We start from the raw sequence: 24,143 nt of genomic DNA on the forward strand, positions 1-24,143 counted from the left end.
AGAAACAAGTGGGGGGAAAATGAACCAGCAAAAAAAAAGATTAAAAAATGGGGGCAGAGGTTTATGATCTAGAATTATTGAATTCAATGTTGAGTCCGGAAGGCTGTAAGGTGCCCAGTCCAAGAATCAGGTGCTGTTCCTCAAGCTTGCCTTGAGATTTCTAGGAACACTGTTCTTGGCTTGCTCAATGCAAGCTGGAGTCCACCTTATCACAGACCTTCCCTTTTGTTCCTCCCCCTCCCCCCTTTCACTTGATGGAAATATAAAAAGATAATAGGAGTTTCTACAGATATTTAAAGAAGAAAAAAGTTAACAAAGTGAGCATTGGTCCTGTAGAAAGTGAATCTGGGGAATTAATAAGGAGATGGCAGATGAATTGAACAGATATTTTGCATTGATCTTCACCATAGAGGATACAAGAAACATCCCAGAAATAGCTGTAAATCAGGAAATGGAAGGGAGGGAGGAATCCAAGAAAATTACAATCACCAGGGAAGTGGTACTGAAGAAATTGTTGGAGCTGCGGGCTGACAAGTCCCCGGGTCCTGATGGACTTCATCCTAGGGTGTTAAAAGAAGTGGCTAGTGAGATAGTTGATGCGTTGGTTTTAATTTTCCAAAATTCCCTAGATTTGGGGAAGGTTCCATTAAATTGGAAAATAGCGAATGCAACTCCTTTAGTCAAAAAGGGAGGGAGACAGAAAGCAGGAAACTACAGGCCAGTTAGCTTAACATCTGTATTTGGGAAAATGTTAGAAGCTATTATTAAAGATGTTATAGCAGGGCATTTAGAAAAATTCAAGGTAATCAGGCAGAGTCAACATGGTTTTGTGAAAGGGAAATCATGGTTAACCAATTCATTGGAGTTCTTTGAAGCAGTAACATGTGCTGTGAATAATGGGGAACCGGTGGAGGTACTATACTTAGATTTCCAGAAGGTGTCACATCAAACGTTATTGCACAAAATAAAAGCTCATGGTTACAAGGTAACATATTGGCATGGATAGAAGATTGGCTAGCTAACAGGAAACAGAAAATAGGCATAAATGGGTCATTTTCTGGTTGGCAAGATGTAATGAGTGGTGTGTCACAGGGATCTGTGCTGGGGCCTCACCTTTTTACAACTTACATAAATGACTTGGATGAAGGGACTGAAGGTATGGTTGGTAACTTTACTGATGACACAAAGATAGGTAGGAAGATAAGTTGTGAAGAGGACATAAGGAGGCTACAAAGGGATATAGATAGGTTAAGTGAGTGGGCAAAGACCTGGCAAATGGAGTATAATGTGGGAAAGTGGGAAATTGTCCACTTTGGCAGGAAGAATAAAAAAGAAACATATTATCTAAATGGTGAGAGATTGCAGAACTCTGAGATACAGAGGGATCTGGGTGTCCTAGTGCATGAATTGCAAAAGGTTAGTATGCAAGTACAGCATGTAATTAGGAAAACTAATAGAATGTTATCATTTATTGCGAGGGGAATTGAATATAAAAGTAGGGAGGTTTTGCTTCAGTTATGAAGGACATTAGTGAGACCACATCTGGAGTACTGTGTACAGTATTGGTCTCCTTATTTAAGGAAATAAATGCGTTGGAAGCAGTTCAGAGAAGGTTTACTAGACTAATACCTGGAATGGGTGGGCTGTCTTAGAGGAAAGATTGGACAGGCTAGACTTGTATCTGCTGAAATTTAGAAATGTAAGAGGTGACTTGATTGAAACATCGAAGATCCTGAGGGGTCTTGACAGGGTGGATGTGGAAAGGATGTTTCCCCTTGTGGGAGAATCTAGAACTAGGGGTCACTGTATAAAAATAAGGAATCGCCCATTTAAGACAGAGATGAGGAGAAATTATTTCTCTGAGGGTCATGAGTCTTTGGAACTCTCTTTCTCAAAAGCCAGTGGAAGCAGAGTCTTTGAATATTTTTAAGGCAGAGGTAGATAGATTCTTGATAAGCAAGGGGGTGAAAAGTTATCGGGGGTAGGTGGAAGTGTGGAGTAATTAGTTCAGCCATGAACTTATTGAATGGTGGAGCAGGCTCGAAAGGCCAAGTGGTCTACTCCTGCTCCTAATTCGTACGTTCGTATGTTCCAGATGGTAGAGGTCGCAGGTTTGGAAGGTGCTGTCTAAGGAGCCTTGGTGCGTTGTTGCAGTGCATCTTGTAGATGGTACACACTGCTGTCACTGCGCGTCGGTGGTGGAGGGAGTGAATGTTTGTAGATGGGGTGCCAATCAAGCGGGCTGCTTTGTCCTGGATGGTGTCGAGCTTCTTGAGTGTTGTTGGAGCTGCACCCATCCAGGCAAGTGGAGAGTATCCCATCACACTCCTGACTTGTGCCTTGTAGATGGTGGACAGGCTTTGGGGAGTCAGGAGGCGAGTTACTTGCTGCAGAATTCCCAGCCTCTGACCTGCCCTTGTAGGCATGGTATTTATATGGCTGATCCAGTTTAGTTTCTGGTCAATGGCAACCTCCAGAATGTTGATTGTGGGATTAAGCGATGGTAATGCCATTGAATGTCAAGGAGAGATGGTTAGATTCTCTTTTGTTGGGGATCATCATTGCCTGGCACTTGTGTGGCGCAAATGTTACTTGCCACTTATCAGCCCGAGCCTGGATATTGTCCAGGACTTGCTGCATGAGGACATGAACTGCTTCAGAATCTTCAAGTCCAGGAAGCAGACCATTCAATACACAGGAGATGTTGTGAATTAGGTCTTGGAGTCAATAACAAAACCCTCACAGGAGTTTGAATATTTGTAATCAGAGAGATGGGACCAAACACAAAAGGAGAAGTCTGTAGGAGGGGTCCTCAGCCCCCTGGATGAGCTTTAGTTATCAGTTTTACTGGAATGTATTAGTCTGTTAAAAGCCAACAACATAAGACATCAAAGGAGTGAAAACACTGAAACCATTTCTCTCTTCCTAAATCCTTTACCAGAACAAGACGATGTTTCTCAATAACCTTACTTGATGACAGGGGCGATCTGGATTTGATAATACCAAACCAGGTCCAATGATATTGAAGGTCGCATCAATGTGCATGGGATTCGGATCCTTGAAGGAAATTGTGTGAATTCTGTATGTTGGAGCAAGGTGTCTGCGCATCCACTCAATTCCCAGGAAATTAGTCACCTGGAAAATTAAAACAATCCCATTATACACATTGGATCTCTTGTTGGAGTTGTTTATTTTTATATTGTATATAAAAGCAAGGTAGTCCACATGGGCACAAAGCACAGGGACAATGATAAGAGCCTGAATTCAGACAGGTGGAATGAGTGAAACAATGGGCTGTAGGAGTTGTGATGAAGTGAGGATGCAAAGCCTACCTGACTCCTTTGGACAAATATATCCCTCCCAGCTCTCATGAAATCAGCAGCATCAAAGCAGGGTTCGAACTCAGTGGTTACAAACTTCCCTTCTGCAGCCAGTTTGTGTCTTTCCTCCACCGACTGAATGGGGTAATCCTGCAGCAGCAACATGTACTCTTCAGACCCAAGATTTCAGTGTTAGAAAAACAACTTTCACAATGGGATATTTTCTATCTTTCTCCATGCTGGATAAAGGAACTCTCAGTAATATTTACCATTCCTGCACTAATCGGTCGTGTTATACTAACCAGCAATATTTCAAATTAACTGGGATTTTCTGAATGCTCGCTCATGATGCTGAGTTTACAATGAGGACCTGTTCAAGAATCCTAACCCCAATGGGAAGCAGCTCACCTCTGTTCAAGGCACAGGTGAAACCCCATCGAAGGGTGGTGGGGGATGGGGTGGCTTTAGCCAGAATGACTGTGCTGGACAATTCACTTTGAGAGAGTCCAGTCCTTGCACTCTGCACCCTGACCTCTGAACTCCACTCAAAGAACAAAGAACAGTACAGCACAGGAACAGGCCATTCGGCCCTCCAAGCCTGCGCCGATCTTGATGCCTGCCGAAACTAACACCTTCTGTACTTCCGGGGCCCATATCCCTCTATCCCCTTCCTATTCATATATTTGTCAAGATGCCTGTTAAACGTCGCTATCGTACCTGCTTCCACCACCTCCCCTGGCAGCAAGTTCCAGGCACTCAACACCCTCTGTGTAAAAAAACTTGCCTCGCACATCCCCTCTAAACTTTGCCCCTCGCACCTTAAACCTATGACCCCTAGTAACTGACTCTTCCACCCTGGGAAAAAGCTTCTGACTATCCACTCTGTTCATGCCGCTCATAACTTTGTAAACCTCTATCATGTCGCCCCTCCACCTCCGTCGTTCCAGTGAAAACAATCCGAGTTTTTCCAACCTCTCCTCATAGCTAATGCCCTCCAGACCAGGCAACATCCTGGTAAACCTCCTCTGTACCCTTCCAAAGCCTCCACGTCCTTCTGGTAGTGTGGTGACCAGAATTGCACGCAATATTCTAAGTGTGGCCTAACTAAGGTTTTGTACAGCTGCAACATGACTTGCCAATTTTTATACTCTCTGCCCTGATCGATGAAGGCAAGCATGCCATATGCCTTCTTGACTACCTTAATCACCTGCGTTGCCACTTTCAGTGACCTGTGGACCTGTACGTCCAGATCTCTCTGCCTGTCAATATTCCTAAGGGTTCTGCCATTTACTGTATACCTCCCACCTGCATTAGACCTTCCAAAATGCATTACCTCACATTTGTCCAGATTAAACTCCATCTGCCATTTCTCCGCCCAAGTCTCCAACCGATCTATATCCTGCTGTATCCTCTGACAATCCTTATCATTATCCGCAACTCCACCAACCTTTGTGTCACCCGCAAACTTACTAATCAGACCAGCTACATTTTCCTCCAAATCATTTGTATATACTACAAACAGCAAAGGTCCCAGCACTGATCCCTGCGGAACACCACCAGTCACATCCCTCCATTCAGAAAAACACCCATCCACTGATACCCTCTGTCTTCTGTGACTGAGCCAGTTCTGTATCCATCTTGCCAGCTCACCTCTGATCCTGTGTGACTTCACCTTTTGCACCAGTCTGCCATGCGGGACCTTGTCAAAGGCTTTACTGAAGTCCATATAGATAACATCCACTGCCCTTCCTTCATCAATCATCTTCGTCACTTCCTCAAAAAACTCAATCAAATTAGTAAGACACGACCTCCCCTTCACAAAACCATGCTGTCTCTCGCTAACAAGTTCGTTTGTTTCCAAATGGGAGTAAATCCTGTCCCGAATAATCCTCTCTAATAGTTTCCCGACCACTGATGTAAGGCTCACCTGCCTATAATTTCCTGGATTATCCTTGCCACCCTTCTTAAACAAAGGAACAATATTGGCTATTCTCCAGTCCTCTGGGACCTCACCCGTAGCCAATGAGGATGCAAAGATTTCTGTCAAGGCCCCAGCAATTTCTTCCCTTGCCTCCCTCAGTATTCTAGGGTAGATCCCATCAGGCCCTGGGGACTTATCTACCTTAATGCTTTGCAAGACACCCAACATCTCCTCCTTTTTGATAATGAGATGACTGAGACTATCTGCACTCCCTTCCCTGGACTCATCATCCACCAAGTCCTTCTCTTTGGTGAATACTGATTCAAAGTACTCATTTAGCACCTCGCCCATTTCCTCTTGCTCCACGCATAGATTTCCATCTCTGTCCTTGAGTGGGCCAACCCTTTCCCTGGTTACCCTCTTGCTCTTTGTATATGTATAAAAAGCCTTGGGATTTTCCTTAATCCTGTTTGCCAATGACTTTTCATGACCCGTTTTAGCCCTCCTAACTCCTTGCTTAAGTTCCTTCCTACTGTCTTTATATTCCTCAAGTGCTTCATCTGTTCCTAGCCTTCCAGCCCTTACAAATGCTTCCTTTTTCTTTTTGACTAGGCTCACAATATCCAGTGTTATCCAAGCTTCCCAAAACTTGCCAAACTTGTCTTTCTTCCTCACAGGAACATGTTGGTCCTGGATTCTAATCAGCTGACGTTTGAAAGACTCCCACATGTCAGATGTTGATTTACCCTCAAACAGCTGCCCCCAATCTAAATTCTTCAGTTCCTGCCTAATATTGTTATAATTAGCCTTCCCCCAATTTAGCACCTTCACCCGAGGACTACTCTTATCCTTATCCACAAGTACCTTAAAGCTTATGGAATTATAGTCACTGCTCCCGAAATGCTCCCCCACTGAAACTTCGACCACCTGGCCGGGCTCATTCCCCAATACCAGGTCCAGAATGGCCCCAGCCCTAGTTGGACTATCTACATACTGTTTCAAGAAGCCCTCCTGGATGCTCCTCACAAATTCTGCCCCATCCAAGCCCCCAGCACTAAGTGAGTCCCAGTCAACATTGGGGAAGTTAAAATCACCCACCACTGCAACCCTGTTACCTTTACATCTTTCCAAAATCTGTCCACATATCTGCTCCTCTACCTCCCGCAGGCTGTTGGGAGGCCTGTAGTAAACCCCCAACATCGTGACTGCACCCTTCCTATTCCTGAGCTCCACCCATATTGCCTCGCTGCATGACCCCTCTGAGGTGTCCTCCTGCAGTACAGCTGTGATATTCTCCTTAAGCAGTAATGCAACTCCCCCACCCCTTTTACATCCCCCTCTATCCCGCCCGAAGCTTCTAAATCCTGGAGCATTTAGCTGCCAATCCTGTCCTTCCCTCAACCAAGACTCTGTAATAGCAACAGCATCATATTTCCAAGTACTAATCCAAGCTCTAAGTTCATCTGCCTTACCTGTTATACTTCTCGCATTGAAACAAATGCACTTCAGACCACCAGTCCCGCTGTGCTCAGCAACATCTCCCTGCCTGCTCTTCCTCCTAGTCCTACTGGCCTTATTTACTATGTCCTCCTCATTTACTTCACTAGCTGGCCTACTGCTCTGGTTCCCACCCCCCCTGCCACACTAGTTTAAACCCTCCCGAGTGACGCTAGCAAACCTTGCAGCCAGGATATTAGTGCCCTTCCAGTTTAGATGCAACCCGTCCTTCTTGTACAGGTCCCATCTGTCCCTGAAGAGATCCCAATGGTTCAGATATCTGAAACCCTCCCTTCTACACCAGCTGTTCAGCAACCTGTTTAGCTGCACTATCTTCCTATTTCTAGCCTCACTGGCACGTGGCACAGGGAGTAATCCCGAGATTACAACCCTAGAGGTCCTGTATTTAACAGTGTGAGGAATTTTCACTTTGATGTGAACAGTCGATGCTTACCAGGTCATACAGTTCGTCTGACATTTGCGGTTTGGGAGCCGTTGTCCACTTTGCTCCCCGCACAAAGTAATCCTTAATGAGTGGCCGATACGCCCTGTATTCAAAAAAGCGAGCTCGCCATGCCATTGGTGCTTCAATGATCTCATTCCCGACCACCAGCAGGATATCCCTTGGCATCGCCCCGTACATACCTGAGCAGAGGAGAGGGGGTTACTGTCCAGACAGACCAATATCCAACTCAACAGTGTCTGCCTCAGGAAAGGTAACAAAATGGTAGAGAGCTTTATTTACACAAAAAACAAAAGCAAAATACTGCGGATGCTGGAAACCTGAAACAAAAACAGAAAATGCTGGAAATACGCAGCAGGTCTGACAGCATCTGTGGAGAGAGAAGCAAAGTTAACATTTCAGGTCAGTGACCATTCATCAGAACTGGCAAAGGCTAGAAATGTAAGAGGTTTTGAACAATTGAAGTATCTGGTGGGGATGGGGGTTGAAGAAGAACAAAAGGGAAGGTCTGAGATAGAGTGGAGAGCAGGAGAGATTAAATGACAAAAGGTTTTATGCTGCAAAGCCAAGTAAAGAAATGAAAGATGTGTCAGGATGAGGTATAAATGGCAGGAGATGGGCCATCTAAACACAAAGTAAAAGGGATTAAGAGAGAAACGGGGAGGGGTGGGGCAGGGGAGCAAATAAAATGAACCAACGAAAAGAAACACAAAAAAAAGGGGGCAGAGGTTATGATATAAAATTATTGAACTCAGTGCTGAGTCCAGAAGGCTGTAAAGTGCCCAGTTGAAAGGTCAGGTGCTGTTCCTTCAGCTTCATTGAAACACTGCAGAGGGGCCAAGGACAGAGAGGTCAGAGCGGGAGCAAGGTGGAGAATTAAAACAGGTGACAGGAGGTTCGGGCTGGTCTTGCAGACTAAATGGAGGTGTTCCGCAAAGCAGACCTTCACTGAACTTCACAGGGGGAAGGTACTGGAAGTGCTTTGTGCTCATCAAGGTGATGGATGACACAATCCTCCCCACCCTCACCCCACAGTGTCATCAGTATGAACTCCCAGTCTAACATTAGGGTTAAGGTCCATTGTGTATACTTCTTTGATATCACAGTGAGTGAGTCCAACATTTTTTCAGATACTGAGGGTCAGAAATGTTACAAATGTGACCTGTTTCCTGTCCAGACACTGATCAAAAAGGCCAATGGAATGCTGATCTTTATCTCAAGGGGATGAAGTGATGCTCAAGTTGTACAGAGTCTTAGTCAGATTCCACCTGGTGTAACTGTGTTCAGTTCTGGGCACCGCACCACAGGAGGGGAAAGTGACCTTGGAAGAGATGCAGTGCAGATTCGCCGGAGCGATACCAGAGCCAGAAAGGGTTAAATTATGAAGCTCAGTGGGATAAACTTGGCTTGATTTCCTTTGAGTGTAAAAGATTATAAAAGATTTCATCAAGAAGTTTAAAATGATAGAAGAATTCGATAGAGTAGATAAAGAAAATCTATTTCCAATGGTGGGGAATCCAGAAACCTTTAAATTAGAGTTAAACCATTCAGGAGTGATATTAGAAAGCATTTCTTCACACAAGAAACAGTGAATATCAGACACTTCCTTTGCAAAAGACTGTGGATGAAAAGGAATTAACTGAAGATTTGCAGACTGAGATCAATAGGTTTATTGGGATATGGATCAAAGGTGGGTAAATGGCGTTAAGATCCAGATCAGCTATGATCTAACTGAATGGTGAAATGGTGAAGGGCCGAATGGCCTCTTCCTGCTCCTGACAGATCCATCTGATCAGTGGTACAAATGCTCCAATCAACCTCAGTACCTCTGGCCTAAAGGAGAATATCAGCCCTGGTTCTGGCTCCTCCTGATATCCACTGAACCCTGCATGGACATCAGGTGAGAACAGGATCAGGCTCCGTAGGTTAACTATTCCTTGGTCAGATTGCCTGCTGGGCTCACTCAGAAACAGCCAGTTGGTGGGAAGCAGAAGGTTGTCGATATTCTGTCACAGAAAGACGTAGGACCTTCAGGAAAGGAGCGGCCAAAGTTGGAAGAAAAGTTAAAGCCCATTGGTGGATTGTGTAGAGGTCTTTACTAGAGCCTCTGAATAAAATAGAAAATGTATTTTCTCCATTAGTCAGACCTCACAGTAATAAACAAGTATTCACCAAATATATGTTTTTATTTGGATTCATCACTCTCGTTATTCGAGAACAATATTTCAAGGAAATTCAGAACTTTCATTTACCAGTGGACTCAAAGTCTGGTGTCTTGTAATATTCAGACCAGTCAATGAGCTCTGGGTGTCTGACAGTGACTCCCTCTCCATGCAGCACATTGCACATCTCATCAATTTCAGCAACAGCTTTCTTCACATGTTCCTTAGGAAATCCCTGGCCTCCATACTGCTGGTAAAAGGGCCAATACTTCTCATAGGTGTTGGCCTGGAAAAGAAACCACACATCAGGGCAGTCCTCACGGACATTAACAAAATAAAACAGAACTGGTGTTATAATGGAAAGATCAGCCTGACCCATTTCACACTCGTGCTGCTAGGCCAGAGGTTGTGGGTTTGTATCTCACCAGCACTTGACTATGTCATCTATGCCAACACTCCAGTGTAGTACTGAGGGAATGAGTGTATAATATGCATTAAATGTAGTCTATATGGATTTTAGCAGGGTTTTGAATAGGTCCTACATGGCAGACTGATCAGAAAAGTTAAAGCTCATGGGATTCAAGGCAAAGTAACAAGTTGGATCCAAAATTGGCTCCGACTCAGGAAAAAAAGGGTAATGGCTTTGTGACTGGAAGGCTGTTTCCAATGGGGTTCCACAGGGCTCGGCATGGAGTCCCTCGCTGTCCATGGCATCGATCAATGATTTAGACATAAATGCAGGGGTATGATTAGGAGGTTTGCAGATGATAAAAATATTGGTCATGTGGTTGATAGTGAGGAAGTAGGCTGCAGAGAAATATTAACGGACTGGTCAGGTGGGCAGAAAAGTGGCAAATGGAATTCAATGCAAAGAAGTGTGAGGCAATGCATTTGAGGAGGTCAAATACGGCAAGGGAATACACAATAAAAGATGGGATTCTGAGAAGTGTAGAGGAACAGTGGGACCTTGGAGTTATGTCCACAGATCCCGGAAGATAGTAGGACAGTAGATAAAGTGGCTAAGACGACATATGGGATACATTCCTTTATTAGGCATTGCATAGAATGAAGAGCAGGGGGTTATGCTGGAACTGTATAAAATATAGGTTGAACTGCAGCTAGGGAGCAGTATACAGCTCTGATTACCACCTGACAGGAATGATGTGATTGCACCACAGAGAGTACAGAGGATATTTATGAGGATGTTGCCAGGACAGGAAAAATGTAGCTATGAGGAAAGATTGGATAGGCTGGAGTTGTTTTTTTTGGAACAGAGGATGCTGATTGGGGATTTAATTGAGGTATATAAAATTATGAGGGACCTAGAATAGAGTGGATAGGAAGCACCTATTTCTGTTAGCAGAGAGGTCAATAACCAGGGACATAAATTTAAAGTGATTAGTAAGAAGGATTAGAGGGGACTTGAGGAGAAATGTTTTCATCCAGAGAGTAGTGGGGCTCTGGAACTCACTGCCTGAAAGGGTGATAGAGGCAGAAACAATCACATTTAAAAAATACTTGGAAAATGCACTTGAAGTGTTGGAAGCTGCAGGGCTATGGATCAAGAGCTAGAAAGTGGGATTAGGCTGGACTGCTCTTTTTCAGCTGGCACAGACACAATGGGCCAAATGCTTATATAATTACTGAATTTTTGTGAAATGCCGGTCATTGGATAAATTCATGAATGAGACAAATTTACAACCTGTGGGACGGAATTTTACCAGCGGTGAAGGCGGCAGCTGCCCGACACGGAGGAGCCACTGCCGAGCCTCCGCGATATTACGTGCGGGAGCTGATTTAAATGGAGGGGGCAGAGCGGCCGCCCCTGATAACGGAAAACAGGCGACTGCCACATCCCAGGCAATGGCGTCCGGCGCCACCGTTCAGGCACCAGCACCATTTTTAAAGGTGCCAGTTCAATGAAAATTTTAAGTAAGATTTGTCCACACCTGCAATTCCCTCTCCAAACCCCCCCCCCCCCCCCCAATGCATAAATAGTTAGTTTTTTGGCCTATCCCCCCCAAAACAAAATTAGTTATCAGTAAAGACCATCCCCCCCCCCCACCCTGAGCTTTATTCCCTTTGACTCTAAACCCCTTCCCACCATCCTCACAGCCAATGAAGATGGGGTTTCCACCCTCCCCGCACCCCAGCCTTGATCATTTTATTCCTCCACCTCCCCCTCAGTGTCTCGCTTCAGAACACCATACGGAGTTCCGAAGGCGCGTGAGTTGCGGTTGGCTGACCGTAAAAATCAGCGTGGGTGGCTGCCAGCGGCAGGTAAGGTCATCTGCATGTTTATTGATCTAATTTTAATATTTAAATGAAGGCCTCACTGCTGCTGCTAATATCTGACAGGGCCTTCTCAGCGTGATGGGCCATGATGGGCTGCTCCTGCTAGCATTTTACAGGCCTCCCCGCCAAGACCCATGGTGTTGAGGGGCTGGTAAAATCCAGCCCATGATCTTTAGCAAACGTAATTTATTTAAATTTTGTTTTTCTGCTGTCCCTTCACATGGTTGCCGAGAACAGAGAGGAAACGGGTGTGATGGGTCTCCTGCTTTCGATGTGGGTGCCTGTGTCATGTAGCCTTGAACAAGAACCATGTAATGTAGAAATCAAAATGGCATTTAAAAAAAAAGATTATCATTCAAGATTTTTAGGAAGTTGGTATTTGTGCTTCACTAGTGATTTATTATTAATAGATAGAATAGTGCTTACGATTTGACAGACTACCCCTGGGCACAGCAGAGGTGTAGTATTTAAAATATAACATCCCAAATACATAAGCAATTGTTTTTGAATATTGATGAAATTACAGTTGTATTTTGTGGCAAAATTAATTTTTACTGTACACCCAATTACTCAATTGTACAGCATTGATGTTAAATATGGTAATTTGACTGATTATTAAAATTTAATAAAACAGCCAAGATAAATTCTACCATTACCAGACACCCAATCACTGAAACTGCAGCATCCAGTCATAGATCAGATGTCTCAAAGCAAGCACACCTTAAAATAAATACAAAATGTAATCCAAGTACAGAACCTCACAAAACAGGAAGTTTGTATTAGGATGAAACCATCAAATGATAAAAGAATAAATAATAGTTTAAAGAGACCTCAATGTCTTCCTCTTTTAAACACTTGTAAAGAACTGTACCTCAGGCAGAATGAAGATACCACATGTGGATCATGAAACTGATGTTCCTAATCACATTGGGGAAAATAAACTACTCCCAGCTTAACTGAACTACGTAAATTATACAGCTGTTAAACAGCATCTCTATGCAATTACATGTTATCCCACCCTTGCCTGTTTAATAGAATTATTACTAACTAGATTTCTCTCTAAATTCCACATTGTAACTGCATGCAAATTTTTAATAACCATGTATTAAATTGAAACGTCTCAATCTTTATTCAGTTTAAATTACTTGTTATTTTATATTCTTGTCATAGCCTCAACTGCTATGATTAATTAATTTTTTCCTCTCCCAAATGTGTGGTCATATTTGTGAATTCTGCTCTTAAAATAAGCATGAAATGATTAAAGTAAATTCTTAAACCACCTCGTGCCGGTTAATAATTACTTTCAGATTATGGAAACAGATGCTTTAGTTGTTATTTCAAACAATTAAACTTAAAGTGTGAAGAGTTTGACAAATGAATGAGAAGGGAGCGGAATGAACTGCTCAGTAATTAGTAATATCAGCTCCTTAGAATTTCAGCGAAATCTGATACTTATATTCAGCAGGCTTGTGATTCGCCTCTCATTTCTTCAGCTTGGCTCTCTGGCAACAGGAAAGGACCAACGTGCTAACTCAGCCGTCCCTCCTCCCACTGGCCTCTGAGCAAACCTCTTTCTGCTAAGCAATCTCTTTTTTCCTGAAACTATGGGCTGTATTTTTCAAGCTCGCCGCTGATCAATGATGGCAGCCCACACACACGGGCTTTACTCCGTGGAGCTACCACAATATTAAACGCGGACCATCCCCACCCCCCAGCCCCCCGACAACATGGAGGGGGCGGGCATTCATCCCCAGCAACGGCATCTGGCACCGCTGTACAGGCGCGACGCCATTTTTAAAGGTCTTTCAGCCCTTCGATGTATTTTACATTTTTAAAGAAACCTAAATAGTAAAATAGTGAGAGTTCAGGGCCGATACGTTCCCGTAAAGGTGAAGGGTAGGACCAACAAGTCCAGCGAACCCTGGATGTCAAGGGATATAGAGGATTGGATCAGGAAAAAAGTGGAGGCTTACGGCAGATTCAGAGTGCTGAAAACAGCGGAGGCCCTAGAGGAGTATAGAAAGTGTAGGGGGGTACTTAAAAAAATAATTAGGAGAGCGAAGAAGGGACTTGAAAAAACACTGGCAGGCAAGATAAAGGAAAATTCTAAGGCATTTTATAAGTATATTAAGGGCAAGAGGATAACCAGGGAAAGAGTGGGGCCCATTAGGGACTAAAGTGGCAATCTGTGTGTGGAGCCAGAGGATATAGGTGAGGTCTTAAATGATTACTTATCATCTGTGTTCACTATGGAGAAGGACGAAGTAGGTGTAGAGATCAGGGAGGAGGATTGTGATATACTTGAACAAATTAGTATTGAAAGGGAGGAAGTATTAGCTGTTTTAGTGGGCTTAAAAGTGGATAAATCCCCAGGCCCAGATGAGATGTATCCCAGGCTGTTATGTGAAGCAAGGGAGGAGATTGCAGGGGCTCAGACACAAATTTTCAAATACTCTCTGGCCACAGGAGGGGTACCAGAGGATTGGAGGACGCGAATGTGGTACCATTATTCAAGAAGGGTAGCAGGGATAAACCAGGTAATTACAAACCGGTGAGTCTAATATCAGTGGTTGGGAAAATATTGGAATAAATTCTGAGGGACAGGATTAATTTCGATTTGGAGAGGCAGGGATTAATCAGGGATAGTCAGCATGGCTTTGTCAAGGGGAGATCGTGTCTAACTAACTTGATTGAATTTTTCAAGGAGGTGACTAGATGTGTAGATGAGGGTAAAGCAGTTGATGTCGTCTACAAGGACTTCAGTAAGGCTTTTGATAAGGTCCCGCATGGGAGGTTGGTTAAGAAGGTAAGAGCCCATGGGATCCAGGGCAATTTGGCAAATTGGATCCAAAATTGGCTCAGTGGCAGGAGGTAGAGGGTGATGGTCGAGGGTTGTTTCTGCAAGTGGAAGCCTGTGACCAGTGTGTACCACAGGGATCGGTGCTGGGACCCTTGCTGTTTGTAGTGTACATTAATGATTTAAACATGAATACAGGAGGCATGATCAGTAAATTTGCAGATGAATCAAAAATCGGTGGTGTCGTAAATAGTGAGGAGGAAAGCCTTAGATTACAGGATGATACAGATGGGCTGGTAAGATAGGCAGAGCTGTGGCAAATGAAATTTAATCCTGAGAAGTGTGAGGTGATGTATTTTGGGAGGACTAACAAGGCAAGGGAATATAAAATTGGTGGTAGGACCCTAGGGAGTACAGAGGGTCAGAGGGACCTTGGTGTACTTGTCCATAGATCACTGAAGGCAGCAGCACAGGTAGATAAGGTGGTTAGGAAGGCATATGGGATACTTGCCTTTATAGCCGAGGCACAGAATATAAGAGCAGGGAGGTTATGATGGAGCTGTATAAAACGCTAGTTAGGTCACAGCTGGAGTACTGTGTACAGTTCTGGGCACCACACTATAGGAAGGATGTGATTGCACTGGAGAGGATGCAGAGGAGATTCACCAGGATGTTGCCTGGGTTGGAGCATTTCAGCTATGAAGAGAGAGACTGGATTGGCTAGGGTTGTTTTCCTTAGAGCAGAGAAGGCTGAGGGAGGACCTGATTGAGCTCGACAAAATTTTGAGGGGCATTGATAGGGTAGATAGGAAGAAACTTTTTCCCTTAGCAGAGGAGTCAATAACCTGGGGGCATAGTTTTAAGGTAAGGGGCAGGAGGTTGGAATCTGGAACTCACTGTCTGAAGAGGTGGTAGAGGCAGGAACCCTCACAACATTTAAGAAGTATTTAGATGAGCACTTGAAACGCCATAGCATACAAGGCTACGGGCCAAGTGCTGTGGAGGAGAGTGAAATATTAGATGACATTAACATAGTGAGAGAGGAAGTATTGGGGAATAACATCTCTGAAAGTGGATAAATCCCCGGACCCGGATGAAATGTATCCTAGGCTGTTAAGGGAAGCAAGAGAAGAAATAGTGGAGGCTCTGACCATCATTTTTCAATCCTCTGTGGCTACAGGTGTGGTACCAGAGGACTGGAGAACAGGTAACATTGTATTATTGTTTAAAAAGACAGAAAGGAATAGACCAAGTAATTACAGGACAGTCAGCCTAACCTTGGTGTTGGGAAAATTATTGGAAAGAATTTTGAGTGACAGGGTAAATCCTGATTTAGAAAGACACAGATTAATCAAAGATAGTCAGCACAGATTTGTTAAGGGAAGGTTGTATTTGACTAACATGATTGAATTTTTTGAGGAGGTAACATGGAGGGTCAATGAGGGTAGTGCATTTGATGGAGTCGATATTGATTTTAGCAAGGCTTTAGACAAGATTCCACATGGCAAACTGGTCATGAAAGTAAAAGCCCATGGAATCCAAGGCAAAATGGCAATGTGGATCCAAAATTGGCTCAGAGGCAGGAAGCAAAGGGTAATAGTCGATGGGTGTTTTTGTGACTGGAAGACTGTTTCCAGTGGGGTTCCACAGGGCTCAGTACTAGGTCTCTTGCTATTATCATGCTAGGTCCCCACCTGCCAAGAATGAGGACATTAATTTTGTCATGAACACTGATCTTAAACTGTTACTGGAGTGAAGAAAGGACTTGTTAAACAGATCAGCTGTGGCTGGAAAAGACATTTGCATATTAACAGATAGCGATTGGATGGACAAAGGACCATTCCCTGACACATTCAACCCACAATAGACCTTGATGACCAGGTATTGTGTATAAGAGGAGCATTCCAGAGACTGCTAAGGTGATACGCTCCAAGACATGGTCAGACCAGTTAGTCACATGATTAACCTGCTTGGCAACCTGGGTTTTTCTGAATTGTACAAACAGTTTGAACTGAGAAAGTCTGTTTGCTCCTGGACGGAGAAGATCTCACCTGTCTGCTCCCATCTCTTTCTCAAGCCTCTGAATCCACATGAATCTCAAGAGAGAAAAGTCTCCTACAGCGAACAAGGTTTACAAAGAATACTGGGCCTCAACGAAAAGCAAGATCTACCTACAATCAAGGACTCTACAGTGAGCTCGAAGAACCAAAACAACAACTCTTCAGATATTGCCTCAAACTCTTCCATTTTATTTCTTCTGCTTTTTTCTGTCTCTATTTGCATGTGTGTTTCACGTATGTGTGCTAGCGTGGGCGTTTCATGTATCCATAGGCGTCAACCAAATTAGTTTAATAAATTTCAACTTTTCTTTAATCCTAAGAAAGCCTGTTTGTGCTGGTTTCTTTGCCTTATAATTGGAAAGCGGTGAACAAGGATTCATCAAGGGGGCGCTAAAAACAGTGTTTTTAAAAAGAAAACCCTGTTATGGTAAAACCAGGTAAAGGCTGAGAGGGAACCCTAGACTTCTTTCTCACTTGGCCGTAACACTATTTATGGTATACATCACCCCCCACTGTGGTTGACAGGGCCCTCAACCGTGTCCGACCCATTCCCCACACCTTTACCCTCACCCCTTCCCCTCCCTCCCAGAACCGTGACAGGGTTCCCCTTGTCCTCACTTTTCATCCCACCAGTCTCCATATCCAAAGGATCATCCTCCGCCATTTTCGCCACCTCCAGCGTGATGCCACTACCAGTCGCATCTTCCCCTCCCTTCCCCTGTCAGCATTCCGAAGGGATCGTTCCCTCCGCGACACCCTGGTCCACTCCTCCATTACCCCCACCACCTCATCCCCGTCCCAGGGCACCTTCCCTTGCAATCGCAGGAGGTGTAATACCTGCCCATTTACCTCCTCTCTCCTCACTATCCCAGGCCCCAAACACTCCTTTCAGGTGAAGCAGCGATTTACTTGTACTTCTTTCAATGTAGTATACTGTATTCGCTGCTCACAGTGTGGTCTCCTCTACATTGGGGAGACCAAGCGCAGACTGGGTGACCACTTTGCGGAACATCTCCGCTCAGTCCGCAAGCAGGACCCTGAGCTTCCGGTTGCTTGCCATTTCGACACTCCCCCCTGCTCTCATGCTCACATCTCTGTCCTGGGATTGCTGCAGTGTTCCAGTGAACATCAACGCAAGCTCGAGGAACAGCATCTCATCTACCGATTAGGCACACTACAGCCTGCCGGACTGAACATTGAGTTCAATAATTTCAGAGCATGACAGCCCCCCATTTTACTTTCATTTTTAGTTATTTTTTCTTCCCTTTTTTTTTTACATTCCTTTTTACATTTTTTACAATCTTTTTTTGCATTTATTTCATTTCATCTTAGTTTGTTCAGTTTGCTTACCCACTGTTTTTTTCAGGTTGTTTTTCTTCAGGTTTGCACTCGCTGCTGTTCAATATTCAGTGTATTCACACCTAATCTGTACTAATGCTTTGTCTTTCAACACACCATTAACATATTGTTTGCCTTTGCTCCGTGACCTTTTGGTCAGCTATGTGGCCTGGTCCAATCTGCACCTTCTCCTTTGTTATCTCTTGCCCCACCCCCACCTCACTTGTTTATAATCTGTGACTTTTCTAATATTTGTCAGTTCCGAAGAAGGGTCACTGACCCGAAACGTTAACTCTGCTTCTCTTTTCACAGATGCTGCCAGACCTGCTGAGTGATTCCAGCATTTCTCCTTTTTGTTTCAGATTTCCAGCATCCGCAGTATTTTGCTTTTATATTATGGTATATATCAAATGATTTGGACTTGAATATAGGAGGTATGATTAAGCAGTTTGCATGCGATACCAAAATTGGCCGTGTGGTTGATAACGAAGAAGAAAGCTGTAGACTGCAGGAAAATATCAATGGACTATGGCATGGAGACGATGGGCTGAATGGCCTCCTTCTGTGCTGTAAATGACGATGACTAGTTAGGTGAGCAGATCAGTGGTAAATGGGGTTTAATCTGGAGAAGTGTGAGGTAATGCTTTTGGGAAAGGCTAACAAGGCGAGGAAATACACAATAAATAATCCTGAGAAGTGTAGAGGAACAGAGGAATCTTGAAGTGCATGTCCACAGATCGCTGACGGTGGCTGGACAGGTTGATAAGGTGGTCAAGAAGGCATATGGGCTACTTGCCTTTATTTGCTGAGGTACAGAATATAAGAGCTGGGAGATGATGCTGGAATTGTATAAACTGCTAGTTAGACCACAGCTGGAGTACTGTGTACAGTTCTGCTCACTGCACTAGAAGATGTGAGATTGTACCAGAGAGGGTGCAGAGATTTTTGAGGGTGTTGCCTTGACTGAAGAATTTTAGTAATGAGGAAAGTTTGGATAGGCTAGTTTGGAACAGAGGAAGCTGAGGGGAGACCTAACTGAAGTGTATAAAATTCTGAGGGGTCTAAATAGAGTGGATAGGAAGGCCCTATTTCCCTTGGTCAAGGGGTCCAAAACCAGGGGGCATCAATTTAGGGTCAGAGGTAGGTGGTTTAGAGGAGATTCGAGGGGAAATTTTTTTCATCCAGAGGGTGGTGGGATCTGGAACTCACTGCCTGAAAGGATGGTACAGGCAGAAACCCTCAAAACATTTCAAAAGTACTTGGATATGCACTTGAAGCACTGTAACTAACAAGGATATGGACCAAGAGCAAGAAAGTGGGATTAGGCTGAATGGCTACTTGTTGGCCAGCATGGACACGATGGGCTGAATGGCCCTCCCCATGTTGTAAAGTTTCATGATTCTACGCTGTTTGTGGACTGACTTCCTCGCAGTGAGGGGTTACTCTGAGGAACTGCTTTCATCCACTCTCTAGTTTCTGTGCCCACCAAGTTTGGAACATTACAGTTAGATGGAGATTCTTTCTGTTCCCCATGAATTGCTTCGTTTCTTGCTTAGAGTCCACCCTCTCCCTGTACTGAGATTCTGTGCTACGTTAATGTGATGTTGCTGTGGATTGTTATGTGACGATCTCAGTTATTGCTTTAACTTTTAGAAACGACTCAATAGTTTTTTATTCTCCACTTACAAAACATATGCTTTCGAGGTGGTTTATCCCAAACGGAGCTGTTCGGGATGAAGGAGTAACAGTCTGGAGGTGAATTACCCTTTAAAGCAGTTCCAGACACATTCCTATTTCAGGAAACAGGATCTGCTCTTGATGGAACTGGATTGGAATCACAACCTCACTGCTAGGATCAGTAACTTTACTCCAGCTCACTGTACATGAGACTAAATTAGATGTCAATACCGATATTTTAGTGAAGCTACACTCCCTGTTCATTTGACATCTCCCCAACTCACTGCTCATATTTCAACAGCTGTTCTAATATGTTCCTGACATGAGCAGACCCACAGTCACCAACACTAACGGGCTGCTTTAAAATCCATACAAATTCAGACCTGCTGAACAGTTGTTTTCAGTTTCCAGTATTGGCTAGTTCCTGGCCCCAGCCCTTCTTGTATCAGTGTCATGGCCACACCACTGACAGTAACAAGGAACCTGCTACCACCCCTCTCCAATCCTGCTCTAATTGGCTGTTCGAAATATTAATCACGGCAAGTGCCACATAATGGATGGGTCCTGACCCAGGAGTTTCCTGGTCCCCAAACATTTCGTAATTTTTTGTTTTTGCTCTTCCAATTGCTGAATGGAGTGAACAAATCAGAGTCCCTAAACTTAGTGCAAGCAAAACTCAAATGTCAGTCAGATACAATTCTCCTTATTTTTCCAAGTCTCTCCAGTATTTGCTAATAGCCAATCGCAGATAGTTCTTATTTGTGGATTTCTCTTCACTCTTTTTCAAAGATACCAAGACTGTAATGAAAAGTCAGCTTGCTGCTGTAGAAAACAACCAAAGTCTTTTGTAGCTATGTTAACAACAAATATTTCAACTAACGTGTGAAGGAGTACTTTAGAATTCAAAACAGAGTACACTCATTTTGCTTATATTTATAATCTGATCAGCAAATGAACCAGGTTAAAATTCAATGTAATAATGAAATTCCAACATGTTGGTATAGTGAGCATTTTTATAAAGGGTCATGTTATAATTGTATATTCTACTGGAGACCATAGATGTAAAATAGTGATACACCTTCAGGACTCTGTATATACCTTTACTTCCACTGTAAAAGGGGGCACACACGCATTCTCTGGTCTCCCAACAATCACTTCTTCCAGAGTGTCCCACTCATTGTAGGAGCAGACAGGACACTCGTCAGCAAGTAGGTCAGTGGCCTTATCCTTGTGATTATCATCTTCAACACAGGAACTCTCAATGGCTGTCGCAGCAGTCTGAGTGCTTTGGAAAGTTTTCTGCACCCAACCTGCAACAGCTCGACCAATCTGAAAGAAACAAGATGAAGCTATTAGAGAATGCCCAAGACTGAGCAAATGGCATGGAAGGGATCGAAGCTGAGATTCAACATTGAGTTTGGTGGCAGTTACATTCATCCATTGTTGGAAATCGGAGGGGACTTCTGGACAAGAAAGTTTAGAACTTCCAGTATGAATGATGACATCACAATAACCATGGGCTGCAGTGCTTGCAAAAGAGGGCGAGTCACAGCGAGGATCAGCGACAGAGGGTTATACATATTTGAGGTTACATCACCTGACTTCCCGCCTCCAACCACCCCACCCCCAAAATCCCGGCACTGGTCACTGAAACCCCCATCTTCGCAGCATCCGTCTTTCCAATTGGAAAGCAACCTGACACTTCATTAACCCATTGGATGATTTCTGGCTGTCAGCCAAACAGTCTTGCACTCCCTTAACACCATCTCCAATATTCTAGTCATTAGAACACAGAGGAGGCCATTCGGCCTTTTCGAGTCCATGCCAACTGTTGGAGAAAATCCAGATTATGCCCAATTGTTGAACAAATTCTCCGGACTCAGACGTTGAGAATAAACACTTTACTGCATGATATCATGGGGTTGCACACCTTACCTAAAGGCGGTCCAGTGCTACTCCAAAGAGCTACAAATCGCCGTGGACTTATATAGTATAAAAGAAGCAGAGCTAGCAGTTTCACAATTAAGCATAAACCACAGGACAACCACAAGACCACCTGCAGCTCTGTGCCCTTTGCAATGTCCGAGGTCAGTAGAGCGTTAGTTCGAGCATAACAAGCTATTGTTCCCTATTTAACGTACACACTCCAGGTACTATATCTGGCCGTTACTTCTGGCTAGGTTGCACAAACATGATAAAAGTGGAAGAGTAAGTATAACAATCTGCGTTCACTTCCCCAAAATCCATCATGAGCTCTGTCTCTTCCTAAGCCAGATGATTGTGGTCAGTTGCTCTGTCTACATTTCCTGACCATTGGTTAGGCTAGCTACAAGCTGCGTCCTGTTTTTCTATTTCTACAAAGTTAAGTAATAATTAGCAAAGCTCAGAAAATTCTCCAACACCAACTCTCTGTAGAGCAATCCAATCATTCCTTTCCCCCGATCGATCCCCATAGCCCTGTAGTTTATTGCCTTCAAGTGCCCATCCAATTTCCTTTTGAAACCATTGATCGTCTCCACTTCCACCACCCTTGTAGGCAGTGAGTTCCAGCTCATTACCACTCACTGCGTAAAAAAGTTCTTCCTCACATCCCCCCTGCATCTCTTGCCCAAAACCGTAAATCTTTGTCCCCTAATCCTTGTACCATCAGTTAATGGGAACAGCTTTCCTTTGTTAATCTTACCTAACCCTGTCATAATCTTGTACACCTCCATCAAATCTCCCCTCAATTTATTTTGCTCCAAGGAGATCAACCCCAGCTTCTCCAACCTAACCTAGTGACTAAAATCCCTCATCTCTGGAACCAAACTGGTAAATCTCCTTTGCACCCTCTCAAGGATCTTCACATCTTTCCTAAAGTGTAGTGACCAGAACTGGAAGCAGTACACTAGTTGGGGCCTAACCAGAGCTTTATAAATGTTCAGCATAACTTCCCTGCTTTTACACTCAATACCTCTATTTATGAAGCCCAGGATCCCATCTGCTTTGTTAACTACTCTCTTGATATGTCCTGCCACCTTCAAAGATTAATGCACATGCACCCCCAGGTCCCTCTGCCCTGTATACTCTTTAGACCTGTGCATTTAGTCTATGTTGCCTCTTCCTGTTCCTATCCCTTCTGCCAGATTGCATCACCTCACTCTTCTCTGTATTATATTCCACCTGCCACTTGACTGTCCATTCTGCTAGCCTTTCTATGTCCTATTGCAGTTTATTGGCACCATCCTCACTGTTTGCCACATCTCCAAGGTTTGGTATCATTGGTGACTTTTGAAATTTTACTCTGAATTCCAAAATCCAAGTCATTTATGTATATATCAAAAAAGCAGTGGTCCCAGCACTGACCCTTTGGGAACACCACTGTCTACCATCCTCCAGTCTGAAAAACAATCATTTACCACAACTCACTGTTTTCTGTCCTTAAGCCAATTTTTTTTTAAATCTAAGCTGACAATGACCCTCCTATTCCAGGAGCCAAAAATAAATGAAAAAAAAAAGAAAATGCATAAATTAAATGAAAAAAATATATTTTTAATAACCCTATGATTTTCCACCCCCCCCCCCCCCCCACCCCCCACCCCAGCTTCCTTGAAGTGTCCAGGAGATTATCTTGAATTCCTGAAGACTCGGGACAATCTGGGAGGGTTAACAAACATAGTTACAGACGAGCTTGACCATTTGCAAACATTACCTGTTGCCACTCCTAACTGACCAGAACACAGTCATCATTTGTGCAATAGTTTTGTGGTTAAGGAATCTTTGTCCTTCCAAATATTTACAGCATGATTCACTCTGCAGAGGTTGGAATGGCACAGCAGATATCAGATCATGTGACAGGTGAAGTGCCTAGCCTTGATGAAATGGATAAGAAGAACCTATTTCCCTTAGCACAGAGGTTAATAACCAGGGGGCAGAGATTCAAAGTAATTGGCAGAAGGGTTAAAAGGCTGTATATTCTTTCCCCCCCCCAGAGGGTATTGGGGGTCTGGAACTCACTGCCTGAAAGGGTGGCAGAGGCAGAGACCCTCATTGCATTTAAAAAGTACTTGGATCTACGCTTGAAGTGCCGTAACAGACGGACCAAGAGCTGGAAAGTGGGATTAGACTGGATGGCTCGGTTTCAGCTGGCACAGACACAATGAGCAAAATGGCCTCCTTCCGTGATGTAAATTTTCTATGTTTCTAAGAGCTACATCTGCAGTTATAATGAATTCTCTCGCATCAAATCAGATGAACAGGCACAGCGCCAAAGGCCAATTTACACTAATAAACAATATACTATACAATAATACAGAAAACATAGGCAATTCACAAGTAGAGAACATTCATCAGCTGCCAATGTTATTGATGACACACAATAATCCCCGAAAATATTTAAAATTTTGGTTTTGTTTTCACATTTCATAATCAATTTTGAATTGATATTCTTTCTGGCTTGCTGTATATAGAATTAGAATTTATAACTAACCCAGTGATTCTGTTGATACAGTCATAGAGTTATACAGCACAGAAATAGGCCCTTCGGCCCATCGTGTCTGTGCCGGCCATCAAGCACCTATCTATTTTAATCCCATTTTCCAGCACTTGGCCCGTAGCCTTGTATGCTATGGCAT

The 24,143-nt window shown here is 43.8% G+C and overlaps 1 protein-coding gene across 1 annotated transcript in view; it reads right to left on the minus strand.

The window, feature by feature from the left end:
• gatm (glycine amidinotransferase (L-arginine:glycine amidinotransferase)) overlaps positions 1–24,143 on the minus strand; it is a 43,620-nt gene that overhangs the window by 13,212 nt on the left and 6,265 nt on the right. The window contains exons 2-6 of the mRNA XM_068018303.1: positions 20,629–20,859; positions 9,454–9,649; positions 7,193–7,383; positions 3,333–3,470; positions 2,971–3,135 (exon numbers count right to left, since the gene is read on the minus strand). Coding sequence (XP_067874404.1) covers positions 2,971–3,135; positions 3,333–3,470; positions 7,193–7,383; positions 9,454–9,649; positions 20,629–20,859 — 921 coding nt within the window. The remainder of the gene's footprint in view (positions 1–2,970; positions 3,136–3,332; positions 3,471–7,192; positions 7,384–9,453; positions 9,650–20,628; positions 20,860–24,143) is intronic.

Source organism: Heterodontus francisci, chromosome 38 (assembly GCF_036365525.1).
Source record: "Heterodontus francisci isolate sHetFra1 chromosome 38, sHetFra1.hap1, whole genome shotgun sequence".
Classification (NCBI taxonomy): domain Eukaryota; kingdom Metazoa; phylum Chordata; class Chondrichthyes; order Heterodontiformes; family Heterodontidae; genus Heterodontus; species Heterodontus francisci.